Source organism: Diabrotica undecimpunctata, chromosome 3 (assembly GCF_040954645.1).
Source record: "Diabrotica undecimpunctata isolate CICGRU chromosome 3, icDiaUnde3, whole genome shotgun sequence".
NCBI classification, from domain to species: Eukaryota; Metazoa; Arthropoda; class Insecta; order Coleoptera; family Chrysomelidae; genus Diabrotica; species Diabrotica undecimpunctata.
This window is the reverse complement of record NC_092805.1, coordinates 18,267,913-18,291,328: the sequence shown is the minus strand read 5'-3', so window position 1 is coordinate 18,291,328 and position 23,416 is coordinate 18,267,913. Positions and strand designations below refer to the sequence as shown.

The 23,416-nt window shown below is 33.6% G+C and overlaps 1 protein-coding gene across 1 annotated transcript in view; it reads left to right on the top strand.

Annotated features, from left to right (window-relative positions):
* LOC140436506 (cytochrome P450 4C1-like) overlaps nt 1-22,555 on the top strand; it is a 49,969-nt gene extending 27,414 nt beyond the window's left edge. Inside the window, exons 5-8 of the mRNA XM_072525380.1 lie at nt 345-700; nt 9,346-9,414; nt 14,422-14,770; nt 19,365-22,555. Coding sequence (XP_072381481.1) covers nt 345-700; nt 9,346-9,414; nt 14,422-14,770; nt 19,365-19,525 — 935 coding nt within the window. The 3' untranslated portion in view covers nt 19,526-22,555. The remainder of the gene's footprint in view (nt 1-344; nt 701-9,345; nt 9,415-14,421; nt 14,771-19,364) is intronic.
* Nucleotides 22,556-23,416: the final 861 nt, after the last annotated feature.

Below are 23,416 nucleotides of genomic sequence, written 5' to 3'. Positions count from 1 at the left end.
ATTTATCACATAAACTCCGTAATAAAAAACTTATATACTGTGTCACAGCTAAGTAAGTTAGAATTGAGAGTTTAGAAGTCACAATGAAAAATTGGCTTAAAAAAGAATGTTAGGACTCTCTAAGAGTAAAGATCTAATTGAAACATCTATATTATCACAATTGTATTTTACTGAATATATAAAATAAGGGTTGTTTACTTAAATAAATTAAATAGTTTAATCTGGTAATGAGGGGAGCTAAAGAATTGACATTATTCTACAAAAACTTTTATCTGTCACTTATAAAGATATGGCTTGAGAAGAAAGTCAGTGTTTTAAAATTTTTATTGTGTATTTCTTTTTAGAAACAGCATTTGGTCAAGATTTCCAAGAAGATCCTAAATGTGAAGACTACGTTCAAGCAGTCCACGACTACGGCGAAGATTTTATATACCGAATAGTTAGGTCTTGGTTCTTAATACCTTGGCTATATAAACTCAGTTCTTCTGGTAAAAGACATCAAAATGTTTTAAAGATTCTAAACGATTTTTCTTCGAATGTGATCAGTGAGAGAAGCAAGTCCTTTGATTCCGACATAAACTCGAATCAGTATAAATCTAAAAGAATGAGATTGTTAGATTTGATGTTGTCCACTAAAATCAAACTGGGAGGAATCGACGATGAGGGAATTAAAGATGAAGTAAACGGTTTTATTTTTGGTGTAAGTATAAAAAATAAATTGTTGTAAGACAATCGTAAAGCCGTAATTCATTTTAGGCAAATTTGGCTCTCTCGCTTCCCTATCAAGGGAAAAACAAGGGTTCGAACTTTAATTCTAAGAAATCATTTCTAGATTGCAATATATAATATTCCAACTCCGGTGGCATGCCACTCACTAATCTATAAATGTTACGAATCGCGACATTGCCACAGAAGTCGTGATTATTATACCTGAGAGTAAACCAACCGAGATATTGAGATTACACATGATAGATAGACTTAAACTAAAATGTATTTTAATCTATATCGCGAAACACTAAAATTTTTATAAATCATTGACTACATTTTTCTACTACAATTTTCTTCACATCGCTCCACTTCGCTAAATGACTCTTAGCCATTTAAATGTAAATAGCGACTGAGTTCGCATTATTGTTCATTTTAACACTATATGTTTTACGTTACTATGATAATAATTATATTTCTTAAAAAATTGTATATAAATAAATCAGCAGCATAGACAGAGGGCAGAAAAGAAGTCTACCGCAACGCTCATTATTTGACCAAACGAAGCGACACAGTACGGAAGAACTAAGATCATCGAGTAACAGTTTAGTAGCAGATCTGAACTGGTTTACGCCACGCAAATAAACTTTTGTGTGAACGGTGCCCCTATAGTGATCACATTAAGTTTTCCAGAACGAGGAGCCAAATACTAAAGGGCTTTTAAGGAGACTCATAAACCAGTAAAAAGCAAAGAACAGACACTATAAATAACGGTAATACTACTACTGATATCGAGCTTCCAGTACATGTAACTTTCAAAAGAGAAAACGTACCAGCAGAAATGAAAGATATTTCAAAGCTCTTTTAGCTACCTTTAAATTTACAACCCGGTAGCGATTATAAATCGGTGTATGAAATGAAAGGTATTTCAAAGCTCTTTCAGCTACCTTTAAATTTACAATCCGGTAGCGATTATAAATCGGTGTATTTATATGTAATAAAAATTTCGAATACGGCAATGAAAAACTTTTTTGCTTAACCCTCTCTTTACCAGACCTGATCAGCGACGCAGTGCCACCGTTTCCAAGGTTTTTGAAGTGCTAGCAGTACCAGAGAGGTATATATACGGTTGCTCATTAAATGCAAATAAAAACTAGGAAAATGCTCTTTATTGTTCAAAAAAATATAAAACGAAAGTATTTTTAATAACTAACTATAAACTAAATATGAAATGAATACGAAAGTAGTCATTAGAATTGTTTCTGGGTATGGTAAATGCCAAAGCAAGGATGTGCACAGAGATCCACGTCACATTCCCGACACATGTACCTTGATTCGCGCCGCTTCTTTGCTTGAGTCTTTGTTGTTGAGCAAACAATGCATCTACGAACTTTGTTCGTGCCACAGGCACTACAGTTGTATGTTTTGGTAAATGATACCTAAAAATAACATCTCATTGTAACAAGATAATTTCAAGATTAGATCCACGTACCTGTCTAGAAGCCGACGAATAGAATTCAAGTGAAACTGGGCCAATGGTGTTTTTTCTGGGTGTTGTGTAAGGTATATTGCATGTGCATTTAGAATAGAAAGGTCCAATATGTGAAACAAGAGCTTTTTATACCATTTGACAGTTTTCCTGACGCTTTCTGTGGAACTTAGTAACATGTCAGTCCTGTCCACTGCTCCCATATTCATATTGTAATCTATTACACAAGCTGGTTTTTTAATGAATTTGTTTGTCTTTCTGTTTTTTTTAGGTAATTCTACCATTTTGTCTTGGTGCATGGTAGTAAGCATAGTGACCAGTCTTCGATCCTTCTATTTTAGTGCCAACATATTGCAACTCGACATTAAGGAAGTTGCACCTTTTTGAAGTTTTTCTGCTAAATTAAGCAAGTGTTTTCTGTTGGCCCTGACTGTTTCGCAAGAGTTAGTTTTGTGGTAAAATAGGTAACTTGACAAACTAGGAGACGTGTACCAGTTATCAGTAAAGAGCGAGTGACCTTTGTCCAAGTATGGTTTCATAAGAGTGGCAACCACAGATCCTGAGAGGCCGATAGCCTCATAATGATTTATTTCGGTGTTTTTACCTACATAAACGATAAATTCTAACACATAACCCGTTTCACAGTCACACAAAAGAAACAATTTTATTCCAAATCGATAGCGTTTGGTTCTTATAAACTGTTTAAACTGTAGCCGTCCTTTGAATAGAACCAAACTTTCGTCGATTACCAGATTTTGGAATGGCGTAAAATTATTAACAAATGAGTTTTTTACCTGCAAAAAAACGCCTCACACCTTGTAATAAGAATCCGCTTGAGGTTGATCAGTATTTTCAGCGAAGTGTAACATTCTCAGTATAGACTGAAAGCGATTCCGGGACATTACACTAGAAAATATGGGTGTATATAACAAATGGTTTGTGGACAAATTTTCTGTAAGTTTGGCTTTTCTATGGCGTGCTGCGAGCAATAACACAGCGATAAATGTAAAAAATTTATTTTCTGTAAGTGGCGACCAAGCAATCTTTTTATTTGTGCAAACTTCCGCTGCAGCAAAATTATTTGTTTCATGTATAATTTAATTAACGATACCTGGATTTAGAAAGGAAAGAAAACAATCTATTTTCCTGGCAGGAAACGCCGTGTATCAGAAGCTGCCGTATCAATACAGCAGTGGGTTCATCACAATGCATGTTCGAACGTACCAATACGGGATTGGGGCTGATGGCACTGTAACGATGCCGGATAAATGCGGCAATGGGGCTGGCAGGGGTGTAAAAAAAATTTGATACCGTATACAAACGGCATGGTATTAAAAACGTCGCTGGTAAAGAAAGGGTTAATGAGTTACTTTTTAATACCGTATATCCAACGAACTCGATAAATGTTTGCTTTTTAATCCGCCATGTTGAATTTGCAATTCCGACCTCTAATTCGTAATCAGTGATGTCAAAACACATTATATCCAAAATTTTACATAAATCTGGTAAATTTGAGTATTTGAGTGATCTATATTTTATGCGCCATTTTGAATTTTGCGATTTCGGCATCTAATTCGTAATCAGTGACATTAAAATACCTTATATCCAAAATCTCGCACGAATATGTTAAATTTTTAATCAGCCATATTGGATCCTGCATTTTGAATTTTGCATTTTAAATATAAAATTCGTAATTCGTTTCTACAGGGTGGTCCTTAAGTAATTGTACAAACGAAAACCGTAAATTCTACACTTTAAAATATTACGATTTAAGCCAACTTGCTTTAATAAAATGTTGATATTAAGAAAGATACAGGGTGTTAAAGTGGAAATTTAAAATTCTATTTTTCGCTATAACTTTTGCGTTTGTAAATATTTTTGGACAAAAATTTAAAATTGGATGCTTTAAAAAAGGAATAATTATAATTTTATACAAACTTTACTGTATCTGATAGAGGGCGCCACATATGCCACATGTGTGGCATAGATTTGCGCTTAACTTTTTTGCTCTTAAAGTTAGCTCTAATTGTGTTAAAAAATATTAAAGATACATTATTTTCACAAGGAAAACGTATACTTGTTGATAACCTTAAAATTTAACCGTTTTCGAGATATTCGCATTTTATAAGTCAGCTGCATAATAATTCTAAGTTGTAATATTTGTGCGGTGAAGCACTGAATACCTGTAGATAAGCATAATTCACAGTTTATTCTTATTACAATAACTCAAAGATGATAATGTAACATTACAAAATTTTTGTTATGGCTGCTAAATGTCTTATGAAAATATTCTTCATCTTCTTCTTTAGGTGGCGTGTCCACATTCAGACGTTGGCCGTCATCATGTTTACAATTTCCCTTTTATATCGCTTCTTAAGTTTCTATACCTACTGGAGTTGTATTACTTTTTCCCTATTGTAAAATGCTGAAAACCCAAAATATGTGGTTTATGTAAGATGGTACACCACCACATTCTAGAGTGAAGGCAGTGAGAACATACTTAAATATAACTGTTTAATTGAACATTGGATTTATCGTGGCAGTCATATTCTTTGCAATGTGGTGAGATATTGATGCAATTATTTATAATTATAATACATAATTATTTAATTTATAAAAAATCCCAAAAGAATACTTATCATTCATTACGTAAATTATTTAACCATTTTTATTAGCACAATTAGAAACTAAAGCCCAGGTATTGAATAACACATATGTGTCTTGTTTCATAATACTTTTGCTACCAATCTAACCTTAAAGACTCATCATTTTTACAAAAACATCATCGTTGGCCTAATAACCGATATTGTTATAAATATAGTAAACACACAGGTAATTTAGTTTAGCATAATATTAGTTAGTTAGTTAATCATAATAGATAATTTGTTCGAGATGTAATTATAGTTACTCGTAATCTGTAACGTAATCATATAAATAAGTAATGACATCTAGAGGTTATTCCGTGTTTATATAAGTAACCAATGAATCAAATACATCACAGTTTAACCTCTGCCACAAATAAGATGTAGTTCCCTAATATACCATAAGGTTTGGATATGTATCCAAAAGAATATATTCATCCATTATACATTATAGCCACCACGTATCCCAGAATTTAATCCGCTTGATTTTGGTGTATTAAAACAACGTGTCTATAAGAATCCCATAAAAATTCGCAACCAACTATAAGAAGAAATAAATACTGCAGCAATTTCTTTAGAACCAATGATGCTATTTAACATGTGACGATCTTTTATGTAATATATTGACAAATGAATTAAAGAAAATGGTGTAGACATATCAAACACTTACGTTGACAAAAAGTTATGTTTAGTTTAACTATTTCTTAATTTGGTTTGTAAACAAAATGTTTTGATTATGACTTTAATTTAACATAAAACGTAAAATGTTTGATGTAAAATCCCTATTATTCTGTTTTTGTAAAATCTTATTCTTAATTATCCTGCTGATATATTTATTTTATTTATTATTTCGTTAACTATTGACTTTAGTAAAAGGTATTTTATACCAAAATTTAGATTTATTAATGTTTTTGTCTATTTTTCCTTCGTTGCTTGGAGTAATTGCCTTAAATCAGAATTATGCAGCTGATTTGTAAAATGCGATTATCACGAAAACTGTTAAGTTTTGAAGTTAGTAAGAAGTATACCTTTTTTTTGTTTAAATAATGTATCTTTAATATTTTTTATCAAAAATACAGGTAACTCAAACAGCAAAAAAGTAAAGTGCAAATTTATGCCACATATGTGGCATATGTGGCGCCCTCTATCAGTTACATCAAAGTGTGTATCAAATTATAATTTCTCATATTTAAAAGTACCCAGTTGTAAATTTTTATGCATAAATCTTTACAAACATAAAAGTTATAGCGAAAAATAGAAATTTAAATTTGCACTTTAACACCCTGTATCTTTCTTAATATCAACATTTTATTAAAGCAATTTGGCTTAAATCGTAATATTTTAAAGTGTAGAATTTACGGTTTTCGTTTGTACAATTACTTAAGGACCACCCTGTATATTCATTTTCGGTCTATGTCCGGGTTTTAAAACGAGTTGGCCCACTGTGCAACAGTAATAATAATCAAACAAATAAGTAAACTTAATTAAAGATATCTAGATAACTGCATTTAATCTGTCGAGTAAAATTAAAAACAGACCCAACGAATAATTTACAAATGTAAAATGTAATTCTCATTACTATCAATTGTGATTTAGTCCTATATAACATAATTTCTTAAACATGACACAAGAAAAAAGTTTAAGAACCTCTTTACCCGATTCGAATAGCATGTCAATTTATATGTCGTTCTTTTTTGTGAATATTTTAAAATAGTTGTTAATGTATGAGGCTACAGTTTTTAATAAAGATATTTATATTTAATATATATATATATATATATATATATATATATATATATATATATATATAATAACGGATTTATTACGGCTGTCGCCGCTTCTCCGCCCCCAATTTCCATCTTTTTCTGTCATATGCAGTTGCCTCTTCTAAGTCTCTTGCCGCCATTGCTTCATCAATATCGTTGCGCCAACTTCTCCGTGGTCGTCCTCTCTTTCTTCTTTCAGGAGGGATCCATTCCAGTACTCTCCTAGGCCATCTGTATTCTGGCATTCTTTTAACATGTCCGAACCAGATTAATTGTTTTCTTTCTATGTCATCATTGATATTTCTCTCCATTTTCATTTCGTTTCTTATTTGTTCGTTTCTAACTCTCTCCAGTTTCGATCTACCGCAGCTTCGTCTCAGATAATCCATTTCTGTCGTCAAAAGTTTGTTTCTATTAGCTTTGGTGACGTCCCATACTTCCGAACCGTAAAGTGTAATACTTTGGACTATACTACCGTAAATGTGTTTTTTGGTTTCTCGTCGAATTGTTTTTTGCAAGAGAAGAGAGTTTAAGGCACGGGTCGCTGCTCTGCCCTTGTTTATTCTTTTCCTGATTTCATCTGCGCTATTTCCCTTCTTGTTGAAAATGACCCCCAAATATTTGCAGGATTGCACGCCTTTGATTTTGTCGTCTTCCAAGACTAGGTCACATATTTCATCTGTTCCCACTGAGAGATATTCACATTTTGTCATATTCATGTTTAGACCTGCCACCTCATATTCTTCTTGCAGTTTTCTTACCATATAGCTAAGATCGTAGCTGTCTTCGGCAATTACTACCTGGTCATCCGCAAAGAAAAGTGTATATAGCTTGTTTTCTTCCACCGTTATTCCCATGTTTCTACATTTTTTTACCCATTTCACTAAGGATCTGTCCAAATAGATTTTAAATAAGGTGGGTGACAGACAGCAGCCTTGTCTTAGTCCTTTTGTTGTTTGAAAAGGAGAGGTGATTTCTTGTCCCATTTTAATTCTTGCAAAGTTTTGTTCGTAATATTTTTGAGTGGCGTTAATAAGAATTGGGTTTATTTTCAAGTTACCCATTTCTATCCATAGTTGGGAGATCGGTACACTGTCATATGCTTTTTCCAAATCTATTAAAGCTATATGAGTTTCTCTATTTCTCTGCACTCGTTTTTCCATTGCAATTTTTAATGTGAAGATATTATCTATAGTGGAGCGTCCGGCCCTAAATCCCGCTTGTTCTTCGGGTTGTTTGTCTTTGATATCATTTTCTATCAGGTTTCGTAGTACTTTTGAGTATAGTCGGCCTATAGTAGCAATCACTGCGATCCCTCTATAGTTTTTAGGATCCATCTTTGTGCCTTTTTTGTGTATTGGAGAGATATACGTTTGTCTCCATTCTTCTGGAACTTCTTCTCCGTTTAAGCATCTTTCGAATAATTTTCGGATCATCTCAAACAGTTTTGATGATCCATACCTAATCAACTCTGGATGTATTCCGCCTGGGCCTGGAGATTTTTTTAATTTCATTCCCTTAACTGCTTCATTCACTTGTTCTATTGATATTTCGATTCTTCCTTCTACTTCCACTTGTTCATTTGTCTGTTTAAACCTTTCTCTTCTCTCTGTTAATAAGTTCTCAAAATGCTCTACCCATGTGTTCTCTGGTATTCTATTTATTATGACTTGGTTTTTTGTCGTTGTTCTCATCGTTTTTATAGTTCTCCAGGCTTCAGAGCTCTTTGTCCCTCCTATATGGTTGTCTAGGTATTGGCATTTTTGTTCCCATGTACTATTTTTCTTTTTAACCACTTCTCGTTTGACTTCTTTATTCAAGTTTTTATATTGTTGTTTTGTATGTTCGTCTCCCTGTTGTAATAACTGTAGATATACTTCCTTCTTTCTTTTTATCTTTTCTTCCACTTCTTTATCCCACCAATATGGTTTATCTACTCTTCGTACCTGTGGCCCTAAGGCTTCTAGCGCTGCGTCTTTAATGCAGTTTTTTATATGTTCGTATTCATCCGTCGTTGATCTGTGTGATTCCTGTAGTTTTTGTGTTAGTCTCCAGGAGTAAAGTAACTGTGTGCTCTCGTTATCTAGATTATCTAAGGTGTACGTAGTTCTCTCTATTTTTTCTCTGTGTTCTTTGTTGATGTCTGTGTGGTTCCTGTCTACGAATGGTGTATATATTTTTCCTATTATCAGGCAGTGGTCCGAGCCGCACTCTGCTCCTCTATTCACCTTTACGTCCTGTTAACTTAGTTTGTTGTCTTGTTATGAAATAATCTATTATCGATTTTAGACCTCTTGTGTGCTGATACCAGGTGTATTTATGTATGTTCTTGTGGGCGAAAAAACCATTCAAAATCTTTAACTCATATTGTTGGCATATATTTATGAGTCTTTCTCCGTTGTTGTTAACAGTTTCTTCTCCATGCATGCCTACCACTTTACTTTGAACTTGTTTTCCTACTCTGGCATTCAGGTCTCCTCCGCATATAATCTCATGGCTGTTAGGAATTTCGTTCAGGATTTTTCTAAAGTCTTCTTCAAAAGCTTCCTTTTCTTGCACTGAGTAGTCATCATTTACGGCATATACCCCCAGAATTGTTATTTGTGTTCCTCTTAGGAGAACCGTCACTTTAATAAAACGTTCGTTGTATTTATATTTAATATATTTAGATTAATATATTTAGAAATTTAGATATAATAGATTAGAAAATAGATATTTAGAAAGAAATTTATCATTTTTTTAGGGGCATGATACCACTGGTACTGCACTTTGCCATGCTTTGTTGCTGTTAGCTAATGAACCTTTAGTGCAGGTATGTCTCTCTTACATTTATATTTTTCATAACATATAACAAGATGATAATTCAACAAGGTATATATTTAAAAAAAAACAAAAAGAAAGAACCAGAAACATATATGTCATAGAGAGAGATGGAGTTCAAGAAACCTGGACACAAATTAAATCAAATTCTTGTTTTCAAGAAAGCCAATCAAAGAAAGCCAAAAACCTTCCACTTTGTTCTGGATAACAATTAAGGCGGTGGCTAGAATAAGGGCCTATAGGCCTATGGGCCCTTCTTCCGGAGAACACAGAATTGAACTCTTTATGTTTTTCTCTGCCAATCTCCCAATTTTTTCTACGATATTACGATTTTTTGCATTGGTACAACACTTTTTTTAGTGAAGTGTTGGCACAGATCAGAAAGATTTGTGTTTTGGTGAATTTCTGACAATGTAATGGAGGTTATGTTATACTTTAAACTATTAGTTTAAGTGTATTTTAAGGCAATGGCTATTTGTAAAGCTTTTTTAGATAACGCGGTGTCAAAAGGTGCCAAAAAGAAAATGGTTCAGAAAGACCATTAGAAAGAAAACGTGGCAAAATCTAAGAGACAGAGTGGACAGGAGTATGTGTCATAATTTACGGGAAAACTGTACAGAGTAAGATATTTTCTGTTGTCCGTAAGTGTTGTGTAGTAAAATGTTTTGTAAAAATGACTTCGCAAGATCAAAAGCGTTTATTTGACTCTTTTTATGATAATGGTTCAAAAAAGAAGAAGACACTCTTCTAGCAGGTTGTATGACATTGGCATTAGGGGAGCCTCCAGAAAGGTATAGAAAAAAAGAAAATCCGAAAATTAGCAAACAGTATCACTGGAAATACAAGCTTAAAACTTATGGTTGTGATGTGTCCATATGCCCTTCCTTTTTTGTTGACTTATATCAAGTATGAGTGAAGTAATATTCTGTAAGAGTATTACAGAAAAAAAATTGTTGAGGAAACTTCACTTGATGAAAAACATCAGATTGTGATGGTGAAATTTCAGATGGTGTTTTTTTATGGATTTAGAACATTTAAAATCTATTTCACATAAAGTCATTACACACCTGGAAAAACACACAGATTGTACTTCGACAACCTAGACCTAACGATTAAGAACATTTTTGAGCAGTTCTGCCGTCCTAACATGAAAGGTCCTATCTGCAAAATTTGGTAAAATGACTTTATTGGCTCATGGCATGCGTAAACATATTATCTATGTATGTACAAAATAAAATTGTCCTATAAGCGTCTTAAGTGCCTTATTATATACCTAAATGGTTTGTCCTAACTGACTAAAAAGCAATGTTTACTAACATAAATTGTCCTATCTCACATATGCTAAGAAAAATTGTCCGTTTTTACTTTAGAAATGCAGTTAAGACTGTTTAAGGTAGCATTTTACACTGAACGGCATCAGTTAGGACAATTTTGCGTAGTACGACAAAAGCATGTTTGTAACATAACTTGAAATAATTAATTATAAAAGGTATTTGTTATTATCACACATTGGGTGTACGCTCATGTTTTTTGTATTTTAAGTAAATATATTATGAGAAGTGGATGAAGGGTAAGTTTAATAATGTTACCTTATGTATAAGCAATAACTGATTGTAATTAGTGTTTGTAGTAGTAGCAAAAAAATAGACGCATATGCGTCTATATTCATTGGTAGTAGCAATGTAGCGTTACTTAGCCGGAACATTGATAGATGTAAACTTATGGTATTTAGCCAAAATAGAGAATGCTCCAGATTATATACCTGAGCCGTCCAATAAATATCCGATATATTATATAACCAGAAGAAAACGAATTTAACTTCGTTCAGGATTTAATTTGAGATATTCATTTTACAGCTCACAATAATTATAAACAACACAGTTGATAAAGCTAAGAGTAAACTGTATACAAAAACTGGGAAAATAAGAAAAAGAAAACAAATTGAAGAGCCATTTGTCGAAAGAAAGAAACGAAAAAGAGAGAGTTACATAAGAGCTTATAAAGTTAAAAAGTCACGTAAATTCAAATTCAATTGCGCTGAAAAAATTTCGTATACTAGGCAAAAAGACAAAGCGTGTATTCCTACAAATACTATCTAACATCAAAGAAAGCCAAAGAGGTGTGTATTTGTACAATGAAAAGCGTGAAAAGATATTTCTTTTGGCGACATTTGGCTATGAAAAAGACAATGATAGAATCATTGCTGTAGAAAATATAATAATCAAATTTTTTGAGCCAGGTCATACTTTTATGGCAGCAGATTCATTTCATCGCCAAGTTGAGCTTGCCCCCAAAAGAAAAAAAAGTATACGATTTTGACGATTTTTTCGAAACGGTAAAACAAGCCAATTCATTAAAATGCTATTTTAATGAATTTAAATAATTTAATAATTTAATAAAAATGCTACTTTTTAACTTCACTGACTGTACCTCCAAATATAAGTTACACAAGCTGATTTCTAGCGTTTACTTAAAAGATATATTTTGTCTTCATTTTAAAAGAAGAAATTATTACAAAACAGAATTTGAAAACAATTTTATTGATTTAAAAGATATTTTTATAATGAGATACGTTAAGGGTAGACTAACGAGTACCCAGATTCGTAATACATGTCGCGGTGTAACTTTAGATAGAAAAAGATCTTCTATCCAAATTAAAAGCGCACATTCCTCAAAATCGTATTTTGAAAAGATAATTTAGATATAATTTGAGATATAATTTTGAGAAGATTTGCCGGTTAACAAACATGCTTTTAAGGAAGAAAATGATTATTTGTATTATTTTATTATTTTTGTCGATACATATAATTTATGTTACATATATTACGATGTAAATTGTATATTAAGTGTAAAACTTATTATAATAAAATTAAAAGTGTTCAGTTCATTGGAATTTCAGTTTCATTTAGGACAATTTCAGTAAGTAATGCAAAAAAACGTACTAAGTTTAATACACGTAAAATACACTAAGTTAAATTGTCCTAAGTGACAATATAATCAAAAATCGACTAACCTGGAAAGAATAAATCAAAATTATGACCAGCAACTAAATTCTATTCTCCGACATAATATATAAAATAAAACATAAAAAGTTTCTTAAATTACCAAGCGTTATACAATGAAAAGAAACAAAAACTGGATTTTCTCAAAACCTAAATTTTGCAGATAGGACCTTTCATGTTAGGACGGCAGAGTTGCAAAAGTTGTTTAAAGACACTACTGGTAATAATTTTACCAATAAGGTAAGAGCAAGACCATATTTAAGTTTTTCAGAGAAACTAATTTTACGTTCAAAAAACCAAAGACTGACACATGTGATTATTGTCATGAGTGTGAAATCAAACTAAAAAAAACGGAATGATGAATACTTGTTGATTAAAATCTCCATAAAAAGAGACTTGAGGGATTTTCCAAGCTAGAAAATGATTACTTGAGAAAGGCAACAGATGATAGTGGCATTCTTGTTCTGGCACAATTTGATTACGCACAAAATCTGGCGTTGCCAAAACTCAACATACCAAAACCTATAAAAGACTTGTATGGATGTACGTATTCAATATACACGTGGATAATGATGGATCATCATATGTATATTTCTTCATAGAATGTCAATGTAAAGGAGCAAGTAGTGTTGCTTTATTCATCTTTGGTTGTATTCACAATAAATTAGCAGATTATTCTTATACCAAGCATATTGTTCTTCTATTAAATGCAGCTGGATGCCAAAATAAAAATCAGACTTTGTTACGGTTTTGTTTTTGGATATCAAAACTATACAGAGTCGAAGTGACACATATTTATCCTGTTTGTGGACACTCCTTGAATCAGTGCGACACAAATTTTGGGGTTATAAGACAGACCTTAAAAAATGTTCAAGATGTCGAGGAACCCAAAGTCTACCTAGAAAAAATCGAACAGCGGAGATAAACTCATTCTCCTTTCTGCCTCAAACATGACTCCTCTATAATATATGACTTGGGTACAGTTCTTCCTTATTTTTTGAAGAAGCTTGTGAATAAAGATTGTGAGTTTAAAATACAACAGTATCGCGTGCTGAAGTATAAACCTTGTGAGACACTGGCTGCTTCTGAAACCTATTTTGAAATGTATACCCCTATTAAATATGCAAAAACGTTGCCCCTTGACTTTAGTCTTTGCCTCCGGTTTCTATTAATCAGTTTAAAATAAAAAACATGAGAGACTTGTTCAGAGAAGAAAGTAGAAACTTGAGAGTACGAGAACGTGAGAGTAGTGCTAATGACTCAGATGGTGAGGAATTTTAGTATAAAATTATATTAAATATAATGTAGTGTAAATAAAATAAAAGATTTCTTTTTGTACAAAGACCTTGATCATTATTTTAAGCCTTTGTATTGTAACGAAATATTTTGTCTACCACATAGGGTATTGCTATAAGGGGTTGAAAATTGGGACAGAAGTTACTGGGGGTGAAGATAGGGCAAGCAAAATAAACGATACTTATGCGAACGGCACTCAGGGTTTATTTGGGGAGCTGGAGTCGTCGATAAGTGAATGAAGCAATGGGGTCATAGAGGGGAACTACAAAAAAATGAAACAAATGGGTACTTACATGAATCTCCTAGACAAATGGGTAACAAAACAACAAGAAGGATCTCTAGCTATTTAAACTGGACGCCGCTTCGAGGGCACCTCCTACTGGATGAAAGAAAAGGGCTCTTCTTTTCTCGATTGCACTTAAGTTACTTTAGATGATTTCTGGGGTCGGAAACTGGACCTTCACTGCCACGCAAAAAACTGTATCTATAGACTGGGAAAGATGCTCTGAGACGGGCTGGTTAGGACATTGAAGGATTATTCCTTCAATTATTATCGCCTCAATTACAATATCTTCCTCCATTTTCTCATTATAGAATTATATATTTTAATAGTTTAAGTATAATCTTAATGTTTTTATTGTGTAAAAGTGTGTTTTAAACTAAATATCTATATCTAAGGTCTAACCATACATATATTTCAGGAACAAATTTACGAAGAAATAGTAACTGTGACTGGAAACACTGATGAACCCAATTACTACCAATTGGCACAGCTGCGATATATGGACAGGTGCATAAAAGAATGTTTAAGAATATTTCCCAGTATTCCGTCTATTTCCAGAGTGGCTGGGGAAGATATAACAACCACTTCTGGATATACTATACCAAAGGGATGCAACATACGTATAAATATTTATGATTTGCATCGTCGACCAGAATTTTGGGAGAATCCCGAAAATTTTGATGCGGATAGATTTTTACTGGAAAATGTTTTAAAAAGGCATCCGTATTCCTATATACCTTTTAGTACTGGAAGCAGGAACTGTCTAGGTTTGTAAACAATAATTTATTAAGACTATAGATAGCGTTATGTATAATAAGCAGGCATTTCGACGATGATATCGGCATTTATCATGTCTTGTATTATGGTTTCAACTTCTTTTTGTATAGTAAATGATAATCTCTCTACATAAATTTTATGTTGAACTAAATTAGTACGCCCTAAAGATTTCTCAGATTCAAAAATGTCGTAGTCGTCATTAATTTTGTCTAATTCTTCAGTAGTTAAGTGATCAACATATTCTGCTGTATTCAGCTGTATTCTTTGTTAACTATTTTTCGCACTTTTATAATTTTTTCTATCGGCTTACAGAATGCTATTTGTTATTATTTCTTCAGTTTAAAAGGCATTTTAGAAAAATTAGCAACCCTTACTGGAATTATCTCATCTACATAAACGAGGCACTTGGCTCTCAAAATTCCGTCAGTGCCGAGTTCCTCGCTTTCGACAATGCCAAAATGTAGACATTTAGGTTTTTGACTCAGTCTCGGCACCACGATACTTTCAGAAGGAATTTCTGTATTCTCGCACACTGTAACTCTTCATGAGGTATCGATTATTCCATATTTAGGACAACTTACTTTTAAATAAACAAATTTTTTTTAAGATCTATGATAAATTTGTTTTGCGTAACATCCATCTCAAGAACGCATTCATCTTTAAAATCGGCTACAAGAAAGAGGTGTTTTGTCAATCTGTATGGTTACCGTTATCTCTCAATGAATTGGAATAGTGTAACCTGAAGCTGTTTAAAAAAATAAGTTTGTTTTAGTGGGTTTTAGTTTTTTACTCAGAAATTCGGTTAGAATAAAGTATCTGGTTGCACCGGTATAAATAATAAAGGTGAATTTTTATGACAGAATCATCACTAGAGAACAACGAGAGAACAATTAACAACATTAATTAATAAATATATACAACACAAAAAAATACCGGAAGAATGGAGAACGAAGGACTAATTCTACTATTCAAAAAAGGAGATAAAACAGCCAGAAAACTACAGAGGTAGAAACTTGTTAAATACTATCCTAAAACTTAACAACTAAAATTTTACAAGTACTAATAAATAAGAGGATAAGTTTAGCAGATAAACAACAGGGTTTTTGTAATGGAAGATCGTGTACAGATGCAATGTTCGTTATAAAGCAAATTACTGAAAAATCATTAGAGTATAATAGACCAGCATTTCTGTGTCTGATGGACCTAAAGAAAGCGTTTGATAGAGTAAGACTCAAATATGTAATCCATCTTCTGTGTAATAGAGACGTTTTCCTTAATACTATAAAAACTATCGAAAACATATACCAAAACAACAAAATGGGAGTCAGAATAGATGGACAACTTACAGAACCTATAGAAATAGGCAGCGGAATAAGACAAGGGGACTCATTTAGTCCTCTTAATAAATTGGAAACAAAGAAATAAAAATACTCTGTTACGCAGACGAAGCAATATTAATAGCCCAAGATGAAGATAGTCTGCAAAGACTGGTCCACAAATTTAACAAAAGAACAGAAGAATTTAACATGATAATCTCATCTCAGAAAACTAAAACAATAGTAGTCAGCAAAGAACCAACCAGATGTAAAATATTGATGGCATCAATTGATGGCATCAGTATTGAACAAGTAATGGATATAAAATACATGGGAATTACACTGTATAGCTGTGGAAACCTGGACAAAAAAGTGAGTCAAAATAAGAAGTGAAGACAAAGAAGATCAAATACAAAAAGCACATTTACACACAATTACAGGAAATACGCTGAGACATCGAAATTGAAGTAAAGACATTAGAAGAAAATGTAACGTACATTGTATAAATAATATATAATATATAAGGTTCTTGAACTCCCAAGTGGAGCATAGAGCTTCAGTGAAAACGCACCATCGGATTCTGTTTTGTGCTAAGGCCTTCACCTCATTCTAAGACTTTCTTGACCTCTTATCTCGTCCATGATGGAGTTTCTCCAAGTTTGTACTGGGTGACCTCTTTTTCTTCTCTCTTGGGGATTCCACTCTTGGGCAATCTTTGCAATACTTAAATTATTTTTTCTGAGTGTGTGATGAATACAACTTTACTTTTTGGACTTTATTTGATGCTCCACACTTTTTTGCGGGCAGGTGTAGTAAATCTTCGTTTCTGATGATGTTAAGTCAGAAAATACCAACAATTCGTCATAGACATTTATTAATAAAGACTTGCAGTTTATCTGTAAGAGTTTTTGTCACTCTCCAGATTTCACATCCGTAGAGTAGAACAGACATGACATTTGACTGGAATATGCGGATCTTTGTCCTTGTAGTATACTCGTCAGATCTCCAAACAGGATTGAGCATGCTGAATTCTTGTTGAGCTTTTCGTATCCTCATACGGATATCGTTCTCTGTACCTCCGCTTTCTGTTATGACACTTTCAAGATACGTAAAGTTTTCCATATTTTCAATCTGCATGTTGTTTATAGTAAATAGCGTGTTGTTTCTTGCATTTACCCTCATGGATTTGGTTTTACTAATATTAATTTTTAAACCTACTTTATTGGCTTCAGTGGAAAGTGCTTCCAATTGATCAGCCACATCTTGGAACCTTTGTCCTAACAGGCAGATATCGTCGGCGTGTTCCAGATCGCTTAGGCGTGTGTTTAACGTCCATTGTATACCCCTTGTGTTGGAGTCTAGTTTGGAGAGAACATAATCTACTGCCATGTTAAAAAGAAATGGAGAAAGCACGCATCCCTGTCTGACTCCAGTAAGTATGTCAAATTCGTCGCTGTTGATTCCATTGTGTGTCACGCTACATTTCGCCTCGGTGTACAGTGACTTTATAATGGAAATTATTTTATGCGGGATGTTCATTAGCTCTAAAATTTTTCATAAAGCAGCATGAGATAAGCTGTCAAAGGCATACTCCAAGTCAACAAAAACCGTTTATAGGAGTGTGTTCCGTTCAACTGATTGTTCCATTATTACCCTCACAATATTAATGTGGTCTATGCAGGAGAATTCTGGTCTAAAGTCTGCTTGACCAGCTCAAAATTCAATCTTGTCTGTTAATCTTTTAAGTATGATGGTCGTCAAGATTTTATTTATTGCGGTAAACAAGGATATTCCTCTCCAATTTTTGCACAGTATGAGGTTGCCCTTTTTTGGAAGCTAAATAATGTTACCCCTTTTCCAGCCCGCTGGAATTCGATTTGTTTCCCACACCTCTCGGTGTATAAATGAATGAACACAAAATAGAAAAAAATAATGGAATAACCACATTATCAGAATGGAGGAGACCCGTGTCGTCAAAATAGCAATAGATAAGTCACCAATCGGCAAAAGAAGTATCGGACGACCGCGCAGGAGATGGAGTGACAACCTTCCATAGAGGTATTAATCCGAAAATGAATAAGCTGAGTTGTTTATAAAGAAGAAGAAGAGAAAGAAGAATAATTTTTTATTGCCAACTTACCTCTTAAGTAGAGAAACGAGTGGATAAGAGAGAAAACAAAAGTGAGGGATGTTAGACAAGAAGTTGCAAAATTGAAATGGAGATTTGCCGGACACAATCTAAGACAAAAAGAAGACCGATGGAACAAAATTCTTATAAGTTGGAGACCGTGGGAATATAAAAGAAGCAGAGGAATGCCCCAAATGAGATGAGCACATGATATCAAGAAGCACGTGGGCTCTAGGTGGATGACTGTAGCGACAGACAGAGAAGAATGGAAAAGGATTGGGGAGGCCTATGTCCAAAGATGGACCGAAGAAAGCTAATTAGATAGACCTCTTAAGTAGTAAATTCTGTTTATTTTTATTACAGTACAAGTGAGAATTTGGGGGCTTTTATTAGATATAGCTGACACCCGCTCCTTAGTGTCGACTTTTATTCGTTTCTCTTGCTATTGTTTGCATGTCTGTGGTGGGTTGTGAGAGATCGATTCATTAGAAACCTATCTCTACTAGTATTTCTCGTAGGACTATGTGAGGGCTTCTAGAAATAGATTTAGGCAACTTTCTGACCTCAGTATTTGGTTCTTCTTTTCTTGCCTGGTATTGGCTTCTGAAACTATTTTGCAAATGTCGTATTCTTCCGTAATTAAAACATCTTCTGTTTTCAGTTTGAGATTTTTGTAGAAGATTTTGCAATATGCTTGACATCTCGCAGAAAAATAAGTAGTTAAAAATTATCTATGGTAGCGACTTCCTCATTTTTTTAGGAATCTTGAGATCTGGAAATACTTTTTGCAACTTCATACTCCTGGGCTGAGATTAGTACTCCATTTAGCGTTTGGTGGTGCTGTAATCGAACAGCTTGTTGCATTTTAACATCTTGTAGTCTATCTATGAAGTCCTGTATATCAATTTTTTTTTCAGAAAATCTTTAGATTCCAGGGGAACGCCAAATGCAATAATCTTTTAATATCGGCTTCATATTTTTTAACATATAATAAAAAAGATGAAAAATGTGTAACCTCCTAGAGTTTTGATTAGTTTGTTTTTTAAATTATTTTGTGAAAAAGCTGATGGAAAATATTCAACAATTTATGTATATCCACGGTATTGAAAACTAACTAATACTTTCTTTGCTATTTTACAGGGCAGAAATATGGACAACTGGAAATAAAAGCTGCACTTTATGGAATTTTAAGAAGCTTTAGAATGGAAGCCATTACCAAACCAGCTGATATGCGGCACAAAGGGGATATCGTACTACGACCTGCTTGCGAAATGAGGATTAAGTTTATACCAAGAAACTAAGATACACTCGCGATCATAAAATCCGTGTCACCTTGAAAATCACCGATATTTCATTTTTAACGAGCTTTATCGTAAATAATAATAACACAAATACAAATTAATGCATGTTTCTGAGAATTGTTGCGGTTTCCTTTGTAACAAAGAATTCCAATAGTGCTGATTTCGCGGTAAAGTGCACACTTCCCAAAATGAACGCTACCTGTAACTCCGCTTGTTTTAAATGTCTCGTTTGTACTTCGACTTTCTGTTCAAATGCAACGGACAAACGTTTATTATTGCCACCATTAGTGTTTATTAGTGCCATTATTAGTGTTTATTTTTTGACAAAAATGCCTTTGACTGTTGTTGAAACGGCACAAATTGTTGCACTTGTGGAAGACGGTCACACTCAACGGAAAGTCGCAAGAACTGTTGGCGTAAGCCTTTCTACGTTTCAACGAGTGCTTCAACGCTTTCAGGAGGCAAGTTTGCTAACCAAGCGACCTGGCTCTGGACGAAGAAGAACGACCAAGGCACTAGATGACCGTGTCCTTGTGTTTCAGGCTTTACGAAACCGGACCTCAACTGCGGTTATGCATCAAAATCGTCTAGAGGAAGTACGAAATCGCAATTTTAGTGTTGCAACAGTCAGAAGAAGACTTCGTTCTTCTTGACTATCTTCTCGGGTAATGGCTAGAGGACCGCCACTTCACCGGGTGCCTCGAGTTGCACGACTAGCTTTTGCTCGACAATACGCGCATTGGAAAATTAACGATTGTAGCAAAGTGTTATTCTCAGATGAATCCAGTTTCTGCCAAACTGGATCCGATGGACTTGTAAGAGTTTGGAGGAGAACCGGTGAACGATTTTCATAAGCTTGCATTGCTCCAAGAATGCCATTTGGTGGAGGCTCGGTCATGGCTTGGGAGGTATATCTTCCGACTTCCACACAGAATTACCCTTCATCGAAAATGGGTCCCTAACTGCACGAAGGTACATTACGAAGATTCTGGAAGAACATATTCTGCCCAACATGGCAGGGCTTGAAGAAAACAACGTTTTTATGCAGGACAACGTGCGACCGCACGTTGCCAGGATCAGTATGTAATACTTGGACGAAGTTGGAATTACGAGGGTACCCTGGCCAGCTAGGTCTCCGGACCTGAATCCCATCGAACATCTCTGGGACGATTTGAAAAAACGTACTCAAACCCATACACCTTCTCCTAACAACGCACAGCAGCTTAAGGATATGAAGGTGAGAGAGTGGAATAACATACCACAACATGTAATCCGGAGAAAAATTGAGAGTATGCCCCGTCGTCTGCAAGAGGTTATTAGAGCAAGGGGAGGCAATACACGATATTGGTCATTGAAATTTCACTGATTTTTTACCACGTTCTGTATTTTCCATTTTTTTTTCATATGTCTGTTTTATCAACAATTTGATTTGTTTTCTGTTTTTTTCAATAAAAACAATAAAAAACCATTTTTTTTTTCAAAACAAACATTGATGACAAATAAAAATTACATTAGCCAAAAGGTTATTACTGCACCAGAGGCAAAAATATTTAAGAAAGTTGAAATTTTCAAGATGACCCGGATTATGATCGCGATATATGTGTATATATATATATATATATATATATATATATATATATATATGTATATATATTTCAATCAAAAAATTGAAAATTTAGGAACTTTTAGTTTTACTTAGTTTGTAGGTACCAATTTTATAGCCCAAATTTAATTTATTTTTTATTATACAATAAGTAATATGTAGGTGTTTTATTTTCGAAATGTAGAAAATGTATTGTTCTGAAGCTATTGTCTTGTGGCATTTTAAAGTAATTACTATTTAAATGGGAATAAGCCACAATTAAAGGTTAAAGCACGTTTATTGTCGTTTCAATTTCCACTTCGGAAATCTTTCTCAAAATACAAAACGTATTGTATTTTATAAGTATTGAATTCTGCTAGCTTAAACCTTAAGCCAGCAGAATCGCTGCACTTAAGAGTGGTTTGGTGCTTAAAAATTATTAGGGTGCTAATAAATTAGTGAAAAATGGGTGAAAAAATATTACGTAGGTTAAATTGGATTCCGCTCATTTGTCCCCGCTAGCTTAAGGTTCCTCGGAAAGGTACTGACTGACGACTGATTAACGCAGCGCACTCCGACATACAATAAGCATAGAAATAAATTGTCGCTGGTCTCACAGGCCCCACCCGACTACTCAAGGGTTAATGATAACACTGTCTCTACTCCCTCTACCAACACGTTCAAAAACAGACTTGACCGTTTTATATTATAGTTAAAATGTTATTTTTCTTTTAAACAAAAAATTGCAATTTTGTAATTTTTTTTGTAATTTTGTAATTTACTTTTACTAATGTAATTTCTTTGTTTTTGGGCATAATAGCCTTGCCCCTCTTCCCATGCTTATGCATGATAATAGTTGTGTACCCCAGAGGTAAAGGACACTATGTCCATTTTTATCGAAATTTAGATTATTACACTTTTGAATATAACTTTTCTGGCTCTACACATAGGTAAACCATACTATGTCCAGAGACAATTTTACGGCAAGTTACCAACTTTTTAATAAACACCAAGTCCACTTCCACCGTCATTTACCATCCGGACATAGTGTTATGTACCCTTGTACACTTCCCGTCATATAAAAACGGTACACTTTTTTTTCCCAATGTAAACCCCAGTATTCAGACCAGAGATATATAAGAGAGCCTCTCTTACATATCTCTGGTTCAGACTGGAGACAATGGTTCGTGAAACAATTCATTGTTGCCATCACAGATAACGGAATTGCACTAAATCTAAATAAAAAAAATAACGTTCAAAAATGTGTTCAGATAAATATTATTTTTATTATTAACAACAAAAAATGGTATCTAATAAATTTAATAACCAGAGAGACGGTTGAGTTAATGTCCAAAATGTTTGAAGAATTTTTTAATAATGGAGATATGACAAAATACTATTATTTCAGCAGTTTCGAATTATAATACATATATTTAAATTCCACACTTGTTCACTGTAAAAGTTATTCATTTTGTATTAATTTCAAATTAAATTTTTAATTTTTCCAGTGTGTTTTATTTATTCTAGTATGCCACAACCATCGCCACAACTCAATACAGTTTTGTGCTACACTTTACGAGAAACGAATGACAGCTCTCGATTTGAAATTAAACATTATAATTTAAAGTCATGTCTAAATTTTTTATTTTTTAACATTATTTTTGAATTAAAATATTTTCATAAATTATAATAAAACACGATTCAAGTCCTTCTTTTAGCTGGTTTGATATAATATATTCGTTATAAGAAAGAAGTGGACGAAAATGATAATTTGTTTGGAGATGAAAATTCGGATATTAATAAAATCTATGAGCCTCCAAGTGGTGAAAGCTCAGAATCGGACGACAATGATATGAGACGTATAAGTAAACCAGCGAAAACAAAGGTAAAAGAGAAAGCTAGTATTACTCCTACGATTAGTGGGGCAATAAAAAAAATCTTCTTCAGGACGATTTATCCCTAAGCAGTGATGCAGGCAATTTCAATGAACATAATGAAGTTATTTTAGAAGAGAAAAGTGTTAAAAGAAAGGTACAAAATATAACTAAGTGCAAATAAAAAGGTAAAAAACGTGTAGTAAAAGAACAAAATTGGGCCTGTAATCTTCGCAAATGAAAAATAGCTGGTCAGAAAGAGTATCTCAGTAAAAGAGGCAAAGACATGCCTGCAAAAATGTTAAAGCCTCCTTGCATGTGTCGCATGAAATGCTCTGAAAGATTGCCAGAATACGAAAGACAAAAACTTTTTAACTCATACTGGACTGAGACCAACGTTTCAGATCTTAAAAAGCAATTTATCTTCTCGGATGT